This window comes from Triticum urartu, chromosome 4 (assembly GCF_003073215.2).
Source record: "Triticum urartu cultivar G1812 chromosome 4, Tu2.1, whole genome shotgun sequence".
In the NCBI taxonomy this organism is placed as follows: domain Eukaryota; kingdom Viridiplantae; phylum Streptophyta; class Magnoliopsida; order Poales; family Poaceae; genus Triticum; species Triticum urartu.
In genome coordinates, this window is record NC_053025.1 from 98,915,640 (window position 1) to 98,934,529 (window position 18,890).

The 18,890-nt window shown below is 43.1% G+C and overlaps 1 protein-coding gene across 1 annotated transcript; it reads right to left on the reverse strand.

Moving 5' to 3' along the window:
• Positions 1-16,262: 16,262 nt before the first annotated feature.
• On the reverse strand, positions 16,263-18,025 carry LOC125553627 (peroxidase 43-like). Its single transcript, XM_048717387.1, has 4 exons — positions 17,729-18,025; positions 17,444-17,629; positions 17,193-17,355; positions 16,263-17,092 (listed from the first exon to the last, which is right to left on the reverse strand). The coding sequence occupies exons 1-4, from the start codon at positions 17,939-17,941 to the stop codon at positions 16,665-16,667; spliced, it is 990 nt and encodes a 329-aa protein (XP_048573344.1). The 5' UTR covers positions 17,942-18,025; the 3' UTR covers positions 16,263-16,664.
• Between the last annotated feature and the right edge of the window lie 865 nt (positions 18,026-18,890).

Genomic DNA, 18,890 nt, shown 5'->3' on the forward strand with positions numbered 1-18,890 from the left:
GGGCACTCCACTTGGCAACTGCCAAGCTTGGGGGAGTGCCCCGGTATCGTATCACCATCACTTTTATCTTTACCGTTTTTCTTAGTTCGATCCTTTTGGTAATATTTTGATCTAGTAGAATAAAAGTTCTTAGTATGATCTAGTTGTGAGTTTTGCTTTATAAATCCTTCTATGTAATCGAGTCCGTGAGCTATATAATAAATATTAGTGTTGAGTCAAGGGCTTGATTATTTTTCCATGATCCTAAAGAAATAAAAGAAAAGAGAAAGAAATAAAAAGAAAGAAAGAGATCATGTGAGCCTTATGGAGAGTAATGAGCTCACATAGAAAAAGTATGATGAATAAAAGTTGTTGAGAGTTGACAAACATAGTTTTGGTCATCGTTGCAATTAATAGGAAGTAATAAAGAAAGAGAGGTATTCACATATAAATATACTATCTTGGACATCTTTTATGATTGTGAGCACTCATTAAAATATGACATGCTAAAAGAGTTGACGTTGGACAGGGAAGACAACGTAATGGGTTATGTTTTCTTACATATGAGATAAATTATATTGTCTTGGATCCTCCAACATGTTGAGCTTGCCTTTCCCCCTCATGCTAGACAAATTCATTGCACCAAGTAGAAATACTACTTGTGCTTCCAAATACCCTTAAACCAGTTTTGCCATGAGAGTCCACCATACCTACCTATGGATTGAGTAAGATCCTCCAAGTAAGATGTCATCAGTGCAAGCAATAAAAATTGATCTCTAAATATGTATGACTTATTAGTGTGGGAGAAAATAAGCTTTATATGATCGTGTGATATGGAAGAAATAAACGCGACAGACTGCATAATAAAAGTCCATATCACAAGTGGAAATATAAAGTGACGTTCTTTCGCATTAAGATTTTGTGCATCCAACCATAAAAGTGCATAACAACCTCTGCTTCCCTCTGTGAAGGGCCTATCTTTTACTTTTATCTCCTACATTGCATAAGAGTCATGGTGATCTTCACCCTTCCTTTTTACATTTTATCCTTTGGCAAGCACGGTATGTTGGAAAGATCCTGGTATATATGGCTAATTGGATATGAGTTTTCATGAACTATTATTGTTGACATTACCCTTGAGGTAAAACGTTGGGAGGCAAAACTATAAGCCCCTATCTTTCTCTGTGTCCAATTAAAACTCCATACCCATAAGTATTGCGTGAGTGTCAGCAATTGTGAAATACCATATGATAGTTGAATATGTGGACTTGCTGAAAAGCTCTTATACATTGACTCTTTCTTATGTTATGATAAATTGCAATTGCTCCAATGACTGAGATTATAGTTTGTTAGTTTTCAATGAAGTTTACTATTCATACTTGAGATTGTGATTGAATTATTACTCTAGCATAAGAAATCATATGGCAAGAATTATATAAGTTGTTGTTCTAAGAATGATCATGATGCCCTCATGTTCGTATTTTATTTTTATCGACACCTCTATCTCTAAACATGTGGACATATTTTTCGATTTCTGCTTTTCGCTTGAGGACAAGCGAGCTCTAAGCTTGGGGGAGTTGACACGTCCATTTTGCATCATGCTTTTATATCGATATTTATTGCATTATGGGCTGTTATTACACATTATGTCACAATACTTATGCCTATTCTCTCTTATTTTACAAGGTTTACATAAAGAGGGAGAATGTCGGTAGCTGGGATTCTTGGCCGGAAAAGGAGCAAATATTAGAGACCTATTCTACACAGCTCCAAAAGTCCTAAAACTCCATGGAAGATGTTTTCCAAATATATAAAAAAATACTGAGAGCAAGAACTTCACCAGGGGGGGACACCCTGACCACGAGGGTGGGGGCGCGCCCCCCTACCTTGTGGGCCCCCTGGTGGCCCTCCGGTGATCATCTTCTGCTATATGAAGTCTTTCGATGGGAAAAAATAAGAAGCCATCTTCTCGGACGAAACTCCGCCGCCACGAGGCGGAACCTTGGCGGAACCAATCTAGGGTTCTAGTGGTTGTTCTGCCGGGGAAACTTGCCTCCCGGAGGGGCAAATCATCGCCATCGTCATCACCAACGCTCCTCTCATCGGGAGAGGGCAATCTCCATCAATATCTTCATCAGCACCATCTCCTCTCAAAACCCTAGTTCATCTCTTGTATCCAATTCTTGTCTCCAAGTCCAGGATTGGTGCTAGTAGGTTGCTAGTAGTGTTAATTACTCCTTGTAGTTGATGCTTGTTGGTTTAATTGGTGGAAGATCATATGTTCAGATCCTATGTGCATATTAATACCCCTCTGATTATGAACATGTTTATGCTTTGTGAGTAGTTACGTTTGTTCCTGGGGACATGGGAGAAGTCTTGCTATTAGTAGTCATGTGAATTTGGTATTCGTTTGATATTTTGATGAGATGTATGTTGTCTCTCCTCTAGTGGTGTTATGTGAATGTCGACTACATGACACTTCACCATTATTTGGGCCTAGAGGAAGGCATTGGGAAGTAATAAGTAGATGATGGGTTGCTAGAGTGACAGAAGCTTAAACCCTAGTTTATGCGTTGCTTCGTAAGGGGCTGATTTGGATGCACATGTTTCATGCTATGGTTAGGTTTACCTTAATACCTTTGTTGTAGTTGCGGATGCTTGCGACAGAGGTTAATCATAAGTGGGATGCTTGTCCAAGTAAGGGCAGCACCCAAGCACTGGTCCACCCACATACCAAATTATCAAAGTACCGAACGCGAATCATATGAGCGTGATGAAAACTAGCTTGACGATATTCCCATGTGTCCTCGGGAGCGCTTTTCTTTATATAAGAGTTTGTCCAGGCTTGTCCTTTGCTACAAAAAGGATTGGGCCACCTTGCTGCACTTTGTTTACTTTTGTTACTTGTTGCTCGTTACAAACTATCCTATCACAAAACTATTTGTTACCACTTATTTCAGTACTTGCTAAGAATACCTTGCTAGAAACGGCTTATCATTTCCTTCTGCTCCTCGTTGGGTTCGACACTCTTACTTATCGAAAGGACTACGATAGATCCCCTATACTTGTGGGTCATCATGGCTTCTTACCATCAGCCATTTTCTTCAGTTGAGGAATTTGAACAATTGAATTCTCTGAAGAGTTATGCAATTTTTCTTCGAGGAACGCTGCAAATGAGTTAAGTTCATGAGAACCTAGTGATTCAGCAGCTGACATGAGTACCTGTGAACAGAGTATAGTTGCGAGGAATTTGGAGAGGTCATATGCGTTCTCAGAAGGTTTTTTTATAAAGAACAAGTTTGAGGAATTTGACCAGATGAGTCTTGAAGAATTTCACTAAACGTTCTTTGTCTTAGGTTCCAGAGATGTATAGATTGAAAATCCACACATTTGAGGAATCTTGAAGAAAAACATAGCTTAGAGAAACGAATCAAGAATAGATGACATCTGAGGTGTTTTAGTGTGTGAAGATATGAAGAAAAACACCTTTGAGGATTTTGTAGAAATCATTTGAATCAAAGAGGGCAGTAAAAGTAACTTTTAATTACCCTAGACGAAGAACACGACGAACTGGAATGTGGAGATGTGAAGTTCGTCAGTGCAGATCTTCCACGCCCTAACTTGGCGGAGGAAAACAGCTACGGCAGCGGCGGAGTGAAGATTTCCGTAGCCGGCGCGAGTACGACGGCGATGAGGTCGAGGCAGTGAAGCTTTTCCTCACCGGCGATGATGATGTAGCGGCGGCGCTAGGGTTTGAGAAGATCGAGCTGGAGAGAGGTCGAGCGGAGTAAAGGAAGTGAGGAAGGGGAAGGGGGTATTTATAGCCATGGTGAAAAACTGTTCGCCCGAAGAATTTGGAAGAACGTGCCCCTGACCCTTCTCATTCGCTTGACATGTGTCACCCATGTACTGAGAAGTGGAGATCGTGTCCGATCATGGGTGAATGGATAAGTATATTGTGGGATGCGGAACAGTTTGAGCGGCAAAGCCAAAAATTTAGATAAGATGGGTTTTAAAGTTCCGTTCACAATTTCTTCAGTTGACAAGGACACAGTGAAGATTTTGAATGAGTTTCAAATAGAACACACATGAAGAATTTGTGAACAGACTGGGTTGAGTATAGCATAGAGGGGGAAGGGTCCGATAACATTCACTTAGCAGAAAAACCAACTTGAAGAAATAGCCATAAGTGAATGTTGTAGAGGACATAAACTCACATATATATAGCCAATGAAGAAAAACGACGAAAATAGAGAAGACAATGCAAAGTTGAAGAATCTGAACAACTGAGGAATTTCAATTTTTGGTGGTGGCGTGACCCACCGTATAAGAATGATGATTTCACACACCGCGTATAGTTGTCGTAGGGTTCTGAGAATCAAATTCTTTATTAATTTCTTCAAACTTAGAGTGTTATTCTTCATTGATTGAAGAAAAACGTTTCTTCATGTGTTGCACATCTAAGTCATCAATTTTGCATAAGTGTTAGGATGAGTGTCCTTTTCAAAGAACATTCGAAGATTCTAAGATATTTAGCTCACACCGCAACTTGCTAAATCTCTTCTCATCCAAGGGCTTTGTGAAGATATCGGCTAGCTGTTCTTCAGTCTTCACATGCTCAATAGAAATGTCGCCCTTCAACACGTGATCACGAAGAAAATGATAACGAATCTGAATGTCCTTTGTCTTCGAGTGCCGAACTGGGTTGTGAGCAATCTTGATGGCACTCTCATTGTCACAGAAGAGAGGCACATTCTTCATGTTGACGTCGTAGTCCTTGAGAGTTTGCTTCATCCATAGCAATTGAGCACAGCAAGAACCAGTAGCAATGTACTCAGCTTCAGAAGTAGATAGTGATATGCAGTTCTATTTCTTCGAGGACCAACAGACCAAAGATCGTTCAAGGAAATGACATGTACCAGATGTTGACTTGTGGTCCACACGATCACCAGCATAGTCAGAGTCAGAATATCCAATGAGATCAAAAGCCGAGCCCTTGGGGTACCATAATCCAAGTGTTGGTGTGTGAGCTAGATATCGAAGAATATGCTTCACAGCCTCATGGTGTGATTCCTTCGGTGTAGCTTGAAATCGGGCACACATGCAAACACTAAGCATAATATCTGGCCTAGATGCACATAAGTACAATAAAGAACCAATCATGGAGCAGTATACCTTTTGATTGAAGTCAATACCATTTTCATCAGTGCATAGATGGCCATTTGTGGGCATAGGAATTTTGACGCCTTTGCAATCTTGCATGCCAAATTTCCTCAGTACATCCTTGAGATATTTCTCCTGAGATATGAATATGCCATTGCATTGTTGACGAATTTGAAGACCTAAGAATAATTTCAATTCTCCCATCATAGACATTTCATATTCCTCCCTCATCATATAACCAAATTCATCAGTATAACGTTGGTCAGTGTAGCCAGAGATAATATCATTAACATATATTTGGCACACAAATAATTCACCATCATAAGATTTAGTGAAAAGAGTAGGGTCGAGTGAACCAGGTTTGAAGCCTTTCTTCATAAGGAATTCCTTCAAAGTATCATACCACACCCGTGGGGCCTGCTTGAGGGCATAGAGGGCCTTATTGAGTCTGAAGACTTTGTCAGGATGCTTTGGATCTTCAAAACCTGGGGGTTGAGCAACATATACTTCTTCCTCAAGCTTACCATTGAGGAATGCACTTTTCACATCCATTTGATATAGAGTGATATCATGATGGTTAGCATAAGCAAGTAATATGCGAATAGCCTCAAGTCTAGCAACAGGTGCAAAAGTTTCATCGAAATCAATTCCTTCAACCTGTGTAGCCTTGAGCTACAAGCCGTGCCTTATTCCTTATCATAAGGCCATTTTCGTCTTGCTTATTGCGATAGATCCATTTTGTGCCAATGATATTGTGCTTGCGGGGATCTGGACGTTTGACCAGTTCCCAGACGTTGTTGAGCTCGAACTGATATAATTCTTCTTGCATGGCCTGAATCCACGCAGGCTCCAGAAATGCTTCATCTACCTTAGTGGGCTCTGTGATAGAGACAAAAGCATAGTGCCCACAAAAGTTAGATAAATGTGAAGCTTTTGAGCATGTGAGAGGACCCGACGCTTTAATGTCATTGATGATATTTTCAACTTGCACTTCTTTTGCAACGCGAGGATGAGCTGATTGTCGTTGAGGAATTTGATCAGCATTTTCTTCAGCAGCATTTTCTTCAGTATTTTCTTCAGGTGCATTAGCTCAACGTTCTTCATGTTCTGGAATGAATTCTTCAGCAAATTCTTCAGTAGGAATGACATCCTCAGTAGCCTTGGACTTGATAGTTTCCTCAGGTGCTGGTTCATCTATCACAGAAGGTAGGTGCTCTCTTTGCGAGCCATTAGTTTCATCGAACCGTACATCTACAGTTTCAACAACCTTGTGAAGAACGTTGTTGAAAACTCTGTAGGTGTGTGAGTCCTTTCCGTAACCAAGCATAAAACCTTCATGTGCTTTCGGTGCAAATTTTGAGTTGAGATGAGGATCTCTAATCCAACATTTAGCACCAAAGACTTTGGAGTAACTTACATTGGGTTTCTTATTAGTGAGGAGTTCATAGGCAGTCTTCTTGAAAAATAGTGAAGATATACTCTGTTGATGATGTGGCACGCAGTATCAATTGTCTCAATCCAGAAACGACGAGGTGTTTTGTATTCATCAAGCATAGTGCGAGCCATCTCAGCAAGAGTCCTGTTCTTGCGCTCCACGACGCCATTCTGCTGAGGAGTATAAGGAGCAGATAACTCATGAGTGATACCAAGTTCATCAAGATAGTCATCAAGACCAGAATTCTTGAACTCAGTTCCATTGTCACCTTTGATGTGCTTGATCTTCACACCAAAGTTGGTTGAAGCCCTCGAGGAAAATCGTTTGAAGACTTCCTGCACTTCATGTTTGTAAGTAACAATGTGTACCCATGTGTATCAAGAGTAATCATCAACAATTACAAAGCCATATTGAGATGCATCATTTGAGACTGTAGAATAATGGTTAGGACCGAAGAGATCCATGTGAAGCAATTCAAATGGACGAGTGGTGGTCATGATAGTCTTCGCTGGATGCTTAGCCTTTGTCATCTTCCCAGCTTCACAGGCTCCGCATAAGTGATCCTTGAGGAATTTGACATTCTCGATGCTAATGACATGCTTCTTCTTCGCAAGCGTGTGCAAATTCCTCATGCCTGCATGACCAAGTCGTCGATGCCAAAGCCATCCTTCTGAAGCTTTTGCAAGTAGACACACGGCTGGTTGTGGTCCTGTAGAGAAATCAACAATATACAAGTCTCCTCTCCTAAAGCCTTCGAAGACTTTGGAATTGTCAGCTTTCATGATCACAACACAACGATACTTGCCAAAGACAACTACCATATCAAGATCGCAAAGCATTGAGACAAACATGAGGTTGTATCCTAAGGACTCGACAAGCATGACTTTGTCCATGTGTCGATCCTTTGAGATCGCAACCTTACCTAGACCCAATACCTGACTTTTGCCTTTGTCAGCGAAGATGATATGCTTCAGATGCGATGGTGATAAGGGAGCATCCATCAATAGATTCTTGTCACCAGTCATGTGATTTGTACATCCACTATCGAGGACCCACTCAGTGGCTTTGGGTTGATCATCCTGCAAATGAATTAGTGCAACTTACGAACTCATATACTTCATCAGTGAAGAATATGACATCAATTCATCAGATCAATTTCATCAAGCAAGAGAACAGATAAAGCAGTATGAGGACGTGAGAAATGAAAGTTCATTTCTTCATGATTAGCCTGCGTCCTTTCAGGCACACTCAGGTCTCCAGCAAATTCTTCAGACGATTACGTACGTCTAGAGACCTGACCCTACAGAAAAGATTAGTTCTTTTTCTTCACCACCCACATCTGAAGGGGTGGCAAAGAGTTCATCACTCTGCGAGCTCCATACGAGAAAGGTGGCATAGAAGCCAGTCCATTTCGTTTCACATAAGAGGAGTTCGGATAAACATATGAATAAGGAAAGAAATTCTTCAAGGACTTATGAACATAATGATTAGAATAATAATGCTTATATTCATAGCCCTTAGCTCTTCCCTGTGAAACAGAGTTGTTAGCACGATGATATTCATATGAGAACTTTGATCCTTTTGAGGAATTTTGTCCATACGAAGAATTTGATCTAGGGTTCCTATTCTTCACAGGTGGTGTCTTGAGGACATTCACCTGAAGACTTTCAAGGCACCTTTTGGGAACCCAGATTTTCTTCATAGGAGGACTGTTCCTGCAGTTAGTCCCAACATATCTAGCAAATATTTCACCATTCTGATTTTTGAACAGTTTATAGTTGGAGTCCAATGACTCATCATCAGAATGAGGAGATTCACATGCAAAGCCAGATAAGTTAGATGGATCAACTGGAGGTCCCTTTGCGACAACCCATGAGATTTTGGGGTACTGCTCAGGCTTCCAATATGTACCATCAGCATTGAGTTTCCTCTCAAAGGAAATATCCTCTTTCCTAGGGTTCCTGTTGAGGATCTGCTTTTTAAGCACATCACAAAGAGTCTGATGCCTTTTGAGGCTTTTGTACATGCCTGTCATGTACAATTCCTTCAGCCCTGCATCGTCAGTGATACTAGAAGTGTCCTGAGATGAGGAATTAGTGATAGCAGAGGCATGTGAAGAATTTGAAACATTAGCAGCATTTGAACATTCTGGTGAAGAATTAGCAGTTTCACGTTCAATGCACTTCAAGCATGGAGGAACAAATTCTTCCCGAGAAGCGCTGATTTGTTGAGCAAGTAATGAATCATGCTCCTTGTGAAGATCTTCATAACTCTCTCTTAGCTTTTCAAGATCTTGCTTTCTTTGAATAAATTCATATGAAAGCTTCTCATGATCAGATAAGAGAGTGTTATGATGACCTTGAAGGGTGTCAAACTTAGACTGAAGCCTCTGAAGACTCTCAGCCAAAGCTTTGGACTGATCCATTTCTTCTCCCAACATGTCATCACTCTTATTTAGCTTGTATTGAACTTTTTCCAAAGTTCTTTGTTGTTTAGTGACAAGGGAAGCAAGTTTGACATAGCTGGGTCCAAATTCATCACCAGATTCATCATCATTGGATTCAGATAGATAGCATTCAGTTACCTTAGCATTTTTTGCCATAAGGCATGATGCAGAAGATGATGATTCTGGTTCGAATGTCATCGCTTTGAGAGATTCCTTGAAGTCCGCAAACCAAGGATCATGACGGGTTCGATGACCTTCATAGACATCAGAGAGACGGTCCCAGATAAGCTTCGCATGATCGAGATGCATGATATTCCTGAACTGATTTTGAGACAGACAGGAGCAGATGACATCCTTCGCCGTGAGGTTGAGAAGAGTGTACTTGCGAATGTCATCAGCTTCCGCCATCTTGCACAGATCGGTCAGACCAATCTCAGTGACGGTCCACAGCTCGCTGTTCATCGTCATGAGGCGCTTCTTCATCATGGCCTTCCACTTGGGATACTCGTGACCGTCAAAGATGGGGCATGACACAGTCTTCATTCCCATGGTCGACATAACTAAAACTCCAGGCGGTTAAACCAAAATCACACAGAACAAGGGAGTACCTTGCTCTGATACCAATTGAAAGTGCGTTATATCGACTAGAGGGGGGTGAATAGGCGATTTTTATGAATTCTTCACTTAGGAATTTGCAGGTGGGGAAATTCCTTAGCGAAGAACTACTAGCAGCGGAATAAGTACTCAAAAGTAAACATAACAGAACACAAGCATAGTCATCATGATGAATTGAAGACAAACACAGAGTACAGAAAACGTGAGCACGGGATAACACATGATGAAGACAAACAGACTGAAGAAATTGAACCGAGGAAATTGAGAAAGTCTTCAGTCAAAGTCTTCAAACACAGATACGAACAAGCACTCAACACAGTTATGAGGAAATGAAAGAGTTGAGGAAATAGAACTAGTGAGCTTGGTGAAGACAATGATTTAGTAGACCAGTTCCAACTGTTGTCTCAGTTGTACATCTGGTTGGAGCGGCTAGGTATTTAAACCTGAGGACACACAGTCCCGGGCACACAGTCCTCACTATATTCTCCTTGAGCTAAGGTCACACAGACCTCGCCCAGTCACTCGTGGTAAGTCTTCAGATGACTTCCGGAGCTTCATAAACTTGGTCACTCGGCGATCCACAATTCCTCTTGGATGCTCTAGACCTTGACGCCTAACCATCTAGAAGAAGCACAGTCTTCAAAGGTAACAAGCGTCGGATCCACACAGGATCAATCTCTTCAGTGATGCTCAATCACTTGGGGTTTGTAGGTGTTTGGGTTTGGATTTTCCTCACTTGATGATTTTCGCTTAAAGTCCTCGGAGGATGGGATGCTCCCAAATGACAAGTGTCAGTTTCTCTCGAGCAGCCAACCAACTAATGGTTGTAGGGGCGGCTATTATAGCCTAGGGAGCAGCCCGACATGATAAGACATAAATGCCCTTCAATGATATGACCGTTAGGTGGGTAGATATTTTGGGACAGCTGGCGCATAGCACAACAACGGTCAGAAATTTGAGTATCAAATTCCTCAGGACTATCATGTTCCTCACAATGTAGGCAATCCGCACTGGCGAATTCCTAACTCCTCAGTCAGAACAAATTCCTTAGAGACCAGAAGAACTTCGTCTCTGTCACTGAAGAATATGACTGAACTGTATGAGATTTTCAATGACTTCACTCGAAGGGATTGGTAAGTGTAGGATTTTGAGTTGAGCATCACATGGAAATTTTTCATTAGTATTTCCTCGACCCCTTTAACAGTACGGTGTTTTCTATGACTCAAAAAAGAGAAAATGAAACTACGAAAACAAAAAAGTCTTCATGCTTCATGTTCCTCGAATGAACACCAAGTCTTCAGGATTGCACCAATTTCTTCACTTTCAAAGTCTTCAGAAAGTCTTTAGAAATTCAAAGTCTTCAGTCAAAGAACTTCATTTTTAGGGATCGACTTTCTCTGTAAATATCAAACTCCTCATAGACTTATAGACATGTGTACACTCAAAAACACATTAGTTCCTTAACCTATAAGTCTTCAATATATCAAAATCACTAAGGGGCACTAGATGCACTTACACATACCCTCTAGAGCAAACGGTGCAAACGTTCGCTATAGCACTCTTTTTTGCTCGACACGGCCTGCATCATTCAATATTGTTTCTTTACTGTCTCCCTTCAATCCATTCAGATGGTATTTTTTGTCCAATTTAGATTTTCAATAATTAGCTACTTCCTCCGGTCTTTTTTACTCCGCGTATTAGATTTGGGTCAAGTCAAACTTTACAAAATTTGAACAAATATATATTAAAAATTATCAACACATCTACCATATTGAATATATATTCCATAAAACTACATTTCATAATGAATCTAACAATATTGATTTGGCATTGTAAATGTTGATGTTTTTTCTATAAGTTTGGTCAAAGTAGAGATGCTTTGACTTCAGACAAAACTTAGATGCAGACTAAAAAGGACCAGAGGGAGTATCTATTAGCTATCTACACACGGCAACTATATCTGCTACAACATGGCGGATTTTGTGTTTTTTGGATTTTACACATGACAACTATTTATGTAATGGCATGGCAACTCCTTTCATAAAAGATGACATTTTTTCGCTGTTATAGTAGGACAATTCCTGAACATGGTGGAAATTTTCTGTGTTGCACCATGACAATTCTCTATATTGTATTATTGAGTAATACTCCCTCCGTTCCAAAATATAATGCGTCATTGGTTCTCATGATTCAACTTTGACCATAAATTTAACCAACGAGACCGACTGCGGCAGGAGCAAAAGTTATACCAGTGAATTCGTATTTAAAAGAAGTTTTCAATTATATAATTTTTGCTCCTGCCGTAGTCGATCTCGTTGGTTAAATTTATGGTGAAAGTTGAACCTAGAAAAGCGCGGACACACTATATTTTGAAACGGAGGGAGTATAAGAGTTTACCCGCAAAAAAAATCCTATGTTGTAGCATTGCAATTCCTAACTCATGTGAGCACTTTTCTCCATATGTAGCATGGCAATTCCTCTGTTGCATCATTGACATGTTCTGAACATATAACATGACAATTCTCTATGCTGCACCATGACAATTTTTCGTTGTCGTAATTTTCTCTGTTGTAACATCACGATTTTCTTTACTGACAAACATTACGGTAGCATGTTAATTCTCTAGCGGTGTGTGAGAGGGGGTTTGGGATGGCGCCCCCGGCGGGGACTAGTCTAGGCCTACTGTGCTATTTGCCTTTCTGAAGTTCTGTAACATGAACTTGTCGAATTCCACTAACGAGTTGAATACGAATTGTAGACTTGTACTTTCTTTGTTTTAAAATAGATGACCTAACTATATACTGACAAGTTAGGTCATAAAGTTAGATCATCTATTTTGAAACGGAAAAAAATAGGATCGATCAGTATCACAGGACCTCTCATGCAAGAATAGGATCGTCGGTTTAGTATGCCGATCACGCCGATACGCCATCACATGACAGCCACCCGTCGGCGGTGACAGCGCCACGGTCAGTCGCCGTGTCGCTGTTCCCGGGATCGGTCGATCGGGACGGCGACCGGCCGGCCAGCCTCGCTAATTGGCAGCCGCGTTTTCTGATAGAGCGGCTATCTCCTGCCTAGCTAATTATGTGCTTGTAATAAACGAGTGCTGCTAACGACTATATTAACGCTGTCATTTAATGGTCCAAGGGTACGCCCACTCGGAATGCGTGTGCGTCACGATAACTCCTTTTCTTTTTGAGAAAATAACTCCTTTTCTTTTGAAACGATAATAAGTACTCCCTTTGTCTTAAAATTTTTATCTTAAATTTGTCTAAATTCAGATGTATCAAGTCACGCTTTAGTATTAGATACATCCGTATCTAGACAAATTTAAGACAAAAATTTTGAGACGGAAGAAGTAGTACTAGTACTTATAATTGCAGAAGTTAGAATTTGTAACAAATAATTTTTTCAGCACAAAATATTATTATTATTGTGGGAAAAACCTTTTGATCTATTCATCAAACATCATCATAGTACACAGAACATTAAAAGTAATAAAAATACCTTCATATCCATAGACATATAGCGATGGCTAGAAGTATTGAAACGAGTCGAAAGCATATCACTGGCATCGACTCTCCCTCGTCGAAGTCTGACATACCTTGTTGTAGTAGACAGTAAAAAAGTCATCGTGCTTAGGCACCAAATAACCGGCGCGCCATAATAGCAACCCTCGCCAACAAAGAGAATTATAGATCGGAAGGATCCAACTTGTACACACACGAAGGCAGACGAATAAAGACCGGATCCAAGCAGATCCACCAAAGACAAACACCGCAGATCCATCAAAGACAAACAACAGGTGAATCCGCGAGATCCGTTGGAGACACACCTCCACACGCCCTCTGACGACGTAGGCACACCGACAGGATGGGGGCTGGGCGGAGAGAAGGTTATTCCATCTTCAGGGAGCCGCCACCGCCTCGCCAGGCAAATCCTAAACAAACTAAAAAAACACCTAAAAAGTGAGTAGGAGCCTTCCTGCCGGTCGGGGTCCACCATGCCTCCATTGCCCTAATGTCATGAAAGATGAGGCAGATCAACGATGACGCTCGGCGAGAGGTAGGAAAACCCTAGTCGCCTGGAGCCGCCCGTGAGAAAAAGTAAGATGGTTTTCTCATTCGCCGCCGAGTATACTTCCTTACTACTCCACAAGTTCCTAAATATAAGTCTTTTTAGAGATTTGAATACGGACTACATACGAAGCAAAATAAGTGAATCTACACTTTAAAATATGTCTATATACATCCTTATATATGTAGTTCATATTGAAATCCCTATAAAGACTTATATTTAGACATGAAGGAAGTAGATGAACAAACTATTACATCACGGGAAACATTCATCTAAATGTGTAACTAATTTGTAAATTCAATTTAGAAACAATGATGGGTGGCTTTACATTTTCTTATATAATTCTATGAATTTCAGATACTATATTATGCCATGTGACATACAATTTTTAATTTATACAGTGAAACACAGAGCGCACGTAGTTTTACTTGTGTGTGTGTGTGTGGGGGGGGGGGGGGGGGGGGGGGGGGGGGGAGGGGGGGTTGTGGCTGAAAATTGCCATTTGAGCAGTAGCACATTGAGCTTTCAAAATAACGACCCAAATTTTTGTGTCCACGCATGTTTAACACCGCAATATAACATGCCAAAAATTCACCAATATACGTGCGTGCATCTGAAATATAAAAAAATGACAAAATGCAAATTTGAGTCTTGCTTTCTGTTGATTTTGGGCTGAAATTTTGTCTTTTTTTGCAGCGTATAGTACAATGTATTATTGAACAAAATTTCAAAAGTATTTAGATCCACATGCATGCATAATCATGTAAAACTTCATTTTTTTTATCTTTTAAGCACCTCTTTTGAGGGGTTAAAAGAAATGCTCCAATGTGGTGCACCTCTTTTAGGCCGCGCTTGGTTCGTCTTTTCTCCATCGAATTTATTTTCCACCAGTAGCCATTTCAACCCGTATTAAACTGGGTACCCATCAAAACTGGATGGAGAGAAAACGGAGCGTGGGAGGTGTGTATTGTTTTTTCAGCACAAAAAAAGGCCCGTTTTTCAGGATGGGGGTTACTTTTTTTGTTTAGTAGATCCTCAAAAAAAAACTTTTTTTGTTTAGTATGGTCAGTACACACCCGAGAAGAGAAGATGTTTGGGGTAGGCATTGATCTTCTTGTGTAAAGGCACTTGTTTGTAACCAAACCTACTTGGTTATGGAAATTCTTTTGGAAGTAACCAAACACTCCAACACTCCACGGCGTTCGCACTTCAGCACCGTGTATCGCAGTTGAACTGCACAATCTAGTGGACTCATAAATAGCCGCCCGATCAGCTTTCGTTAGGCTAACCATTATCATGCATTTATGAAACTGAACTCTACCTTCTGCCGACGGTAGCAGACGTAGTTTCAAACACCGGACCCATAAGCTGAAACAAAAGTATAAGGGGGTGTTTGATTCAGTCGTTCAAAAGTCCTAGGACTTTTTCTAGTCCCAGGACTAATCAAAAAAGACTTTCCAGTAGAGTCTTTTTTTAGTCCTGTAGAAAAAGTCCTCCCCGTTTGGTTTCTAAGGACTTTTTAGAGACTTTTTCTAGTCTCTGAGACTAAAAAATCCCTGAACCAAACACCCCCTAAGAGTGTTCAGATCACTAAGTTCTCACAGCAGTTAAATCACTACTTAATTCTACCTTTTGAGTACTAGTTCTAAAGACTCTTGGTTTCTCACAGCAGTTAAATTTTATCAAATTTGCTAATTCTCATCTACTCTCTCCGTAAAGAAATATAAGAGTGTTCAGATCACTACGGAGGGAGTAACTCCTAAGCCATCTGATTAATCAAACAAAAAAAGAACAGAAAAAAAAAGAACCCATACAACTGCTCGCGTAAAATCAAACAGTGTAGGGTTCTAACAAAAAAAAGAGGATAAAAACAACTTGCAGTGTTAAGGGACAGGCCAATTGATGCAATACTAGCTCTAAATTTGCAGCTACTCAATGCGAAAAAAAGTTCTCGTCCCCAATAAAGACAAACCCAGCTAACACTGCCTACTTCCTACTCCGCCAACTACCCGAACAGAGCATAGAAGCAAAGGCCGTTCCATCAACATTCAACAGGGCAGTACACTTTTACTCAATGATGTGTTTCAGCCACCCATTTGCATCCTCCATCTGACACATTTAGCACCCGCAGCTTGGATTCTACCACATGAATATGCACAGGAGTTTTCTTTCTTCGCGGTGACTTAGCAGGAGCTAGGCCAATTTGGTAAACCCAGGAGAAACGCATTAACTGAGGTCTTCCTTACAGTTCCATGCACCTCCTGAAAGTAAAGATTTCCTTGGGAGCTCTTTCAACGAGATTTGGTCCTCGACAATCCCCAGGTCCCTGAGTGGCTGATTTTTTTTTTATCTCGCGCGTCGTCTAGAGCTATCAATATATCATGGTGCAACGACGACAATCTCTGCTACGGCCTCGACACTTGACTGTGGTACAAAGATTGTACGTAGTACTCCTATATGCCAGAAGAAGATTTTGTTTTTGCAACATTTGACACTTCTTTCCAATTGCTGTTGGCACAGATAATTACCCCAACACCCAAGACAAGACCATAAATTACACCTCCACTTAATTGCACATATGGTGTGTGTAGTGTACATACAAGCATACAGAAGCACATCTTATATATACCCTAGCTATATGAATTTAATCTCGCTTCCAGCCGCTGCAAAAGAGAAAACTGCACAGATCCTTGGCCGTACGTACTAGACCTTGGCGCCAGAATCACATGAATCCACTAAATTTCCCCTCTCTCTTTTCAATAACATGTACACAATAAATTGAAGAAGAAGAAAAGCCATGAAAGCGCCACGAGACCGGGCCATGCACCCACGAGATGCATGTCCGCATGGGCTAGCTAGTGCTTTTCATCTCCAGCTAGCCAACCAGTACCAGTACTCCGGCCGGCAGCGCAATGAATGGAATCTGGATCCATGGATGGGTCTCTCTCAGTTGAACTTGGAGCAGACCTTCCTGACCTCCCCGCTGGCGCCGGTGAGCACGCCGATGCTGCCCATCTTCACCATGGAGTCCGCGAAGTCCTGCCGGAAGTAGGGCCCGAAGATGGTGCTGAGGAGGCCCGAGTAGGAGTCCACCACGTCGACGGTGCTGGTGTCGTTGTAGAGCGCGGCGTCGGAGGCGATCACCGCGAAGCCGTTGCGGATGTTGCGGAGGATGGAGGTGTCGAACACGCGCTCGCTGCCGCGGTCCAGGGAGACGCGCGAGTTGGAGTCCCCCGGCGCGCACCGGGACTTGAGCTCCGACAGGAAGCCGTCCGGGATCGACGGATCTGACCCGAGCCCGCCGCCCGGGAGCGGGAACTTGTAGAGCCGGTCCTGGATGAAGAAGCACGCCGTTGTGCCCACCGTGTGCGCCGCTGCGTGCATGCGGCCGTCGACGGGTTAGGTAGGGACATGGGTCCTCCATGATCGATCGAGGGAACGCAAGGAAAGAGGTGGGTTGGTTTGCTTGCTTACAGCTGAGGAGGACGAGGTCCTTGTCGTCGAGGCCGCTGGCGCGGAACTTGGAGCGGAGCACCTGGGCGGAGTCGCGCACGTCCGGCAGCACGTCGCCGTCCCGCACGTTGGACACCTTCCCGTCGCGGCGCCCCGTCGGCACGTCGAACGACGGCCCGCCGGTCTGCACCAACGAAAACGATCAGTTCCCGCTTTCCACGCATGCAAATGCATATGCCGATATGCGCAGCGCGCGCGAGGATGTTACTCACGAATGCGACGGCGTCGCGCGCGGCGAGGACGACGATGTCGGCGCACGAGACGACGCCGGGGCACTCGGACTCGAGCTGCGCCTTGGCGTTTTCGATGACGTCCATCCCGCGGAGCCCCTGGTGCTTGTTGTTGTCCACCTCCGCGTTGTTGTTCCCGCCCTTGATCAGCACCGACGCGTCGCACCCCTGAGAGAAGGCGTCACAGAGAATTCCCACGTCATTACGTCAACACGGTACAAATTACTTTACCCCGACGAACTGCCGAGGGAGAGCGCGCGCGCGTACCCTGACGAAGCAGTCGTGGAACTGGAGCCGGAGGAGGGCGGGGAGGATGGTGGAGTCGGCGGCGGCGGTTCCCCGGACGACGGACGCGACGGTGGACTCGGCGCTGGGGCACGACTTGGAGTAGAACCCCACCTGCAGCTGCCCACTGGAGCTGGAGACGCTGGCTCCTAGCACCACCAGCAGCAGGGCCACGGCACCGCTGGCAGTACCCATCCTAGAAAAGAATCTAGAGAGCGAGGAGCTCGCGAGAGAGAGAGAGAAAGAAAAGGCCTGAGGAGAGAGCTAGGATCAAGGTCCTCTGCGCTGCGTTAATGGGGTTTTATAAGCTCTCGTCCGGTGGAGAAGTAGAACCGTAGGCCAGCCAACACATGGATGATTTGACCTCACCGCAAAGAGTAGGTGCCAAGCATTTAGTGGTACAAAACCGCATACTGAAGCAGCAGCAGCAGCATGAACTCTTGGCTGTAGGAGGGTCTTGCCGAGGTGAAAGTTTGTCATATTTGGAGTACAGGTGTCAGGTAGCAATACGTAATTTCACGAACAACAACGTAGACCAGTATTTACTGCAGTACTACTGAAGACATGCACGAAAGCCTAAGTGAGGATTTTACGAGGAGGATTCTGGTGGGAGATCGGATCGAAATGCGTCGCATAGATAGATTCTTCATGCGTCCTTTCGGATTTATAACGTGAAAGAAAATGTCGAGTACGGCGAAGCTGATGAATCTACCACCTAGCCCCAGAAGTTGATCTCCCAATTCAATCTTTGCGGGGACACGGCCATGAATGCCATGCACGGTTCCGGGAATAGCCGGGGAGAGAAGTTTCTCCTGGACCATGGTGAGCCTGGCCGGCCATGCGTCCATGTGCGCGGGCCACCGGCCGGTATTGATGCGCGCGGCTCCAGCGTGCCACGATTTATGGCCCAGTTGTCACGGCAAAAGGGCATGCGGCAGCGAGCGAGTAGAGATTTGCTGCTGCGGCATGGCAGCTTTGCATGCATGCCATGAGATGGTCGCAGCCGGATTGCCGCCTCAAGCCCTCAACTACGAAAGTGTGCGAGTTCTCCCCTGGTTTTGGGGTTTCTGGACTTTATGACAGAGCAATTACGTGCAGGGAGACGCTTTGCATCATGGGTTTGGAAACCATGTTCGTTGTCCAG

What these genes read in the sequence shown, in the direction of transcription:
- LOC125553627 (XM_048717387.1), bottom strand. Translation starts at nt 17,941, where the DNA reads ATGGGTACTGCCAGCGGTGCCGTGGCCCTGCTGCTGGTGGTGCTAGGA. An exon ending in CGCGCGACGCCGTCGCATTC is followed by an intron (nt 17,356 to 17,443) that starts GTGAGTAACATC and finishes TCGTTGGTGCAG; the next exon opens with ACCGGCGGGCCGTCGTTCGA. An exon ending in GGACCTCGTCCTCCTCAGCT is followed by an intron (nt 17,093 to 17,192) that starts GTAAGCAAGCAA and finishes GCATGCACGCAG; the next exon opens with CGGCGCACACGGTGGGCACA.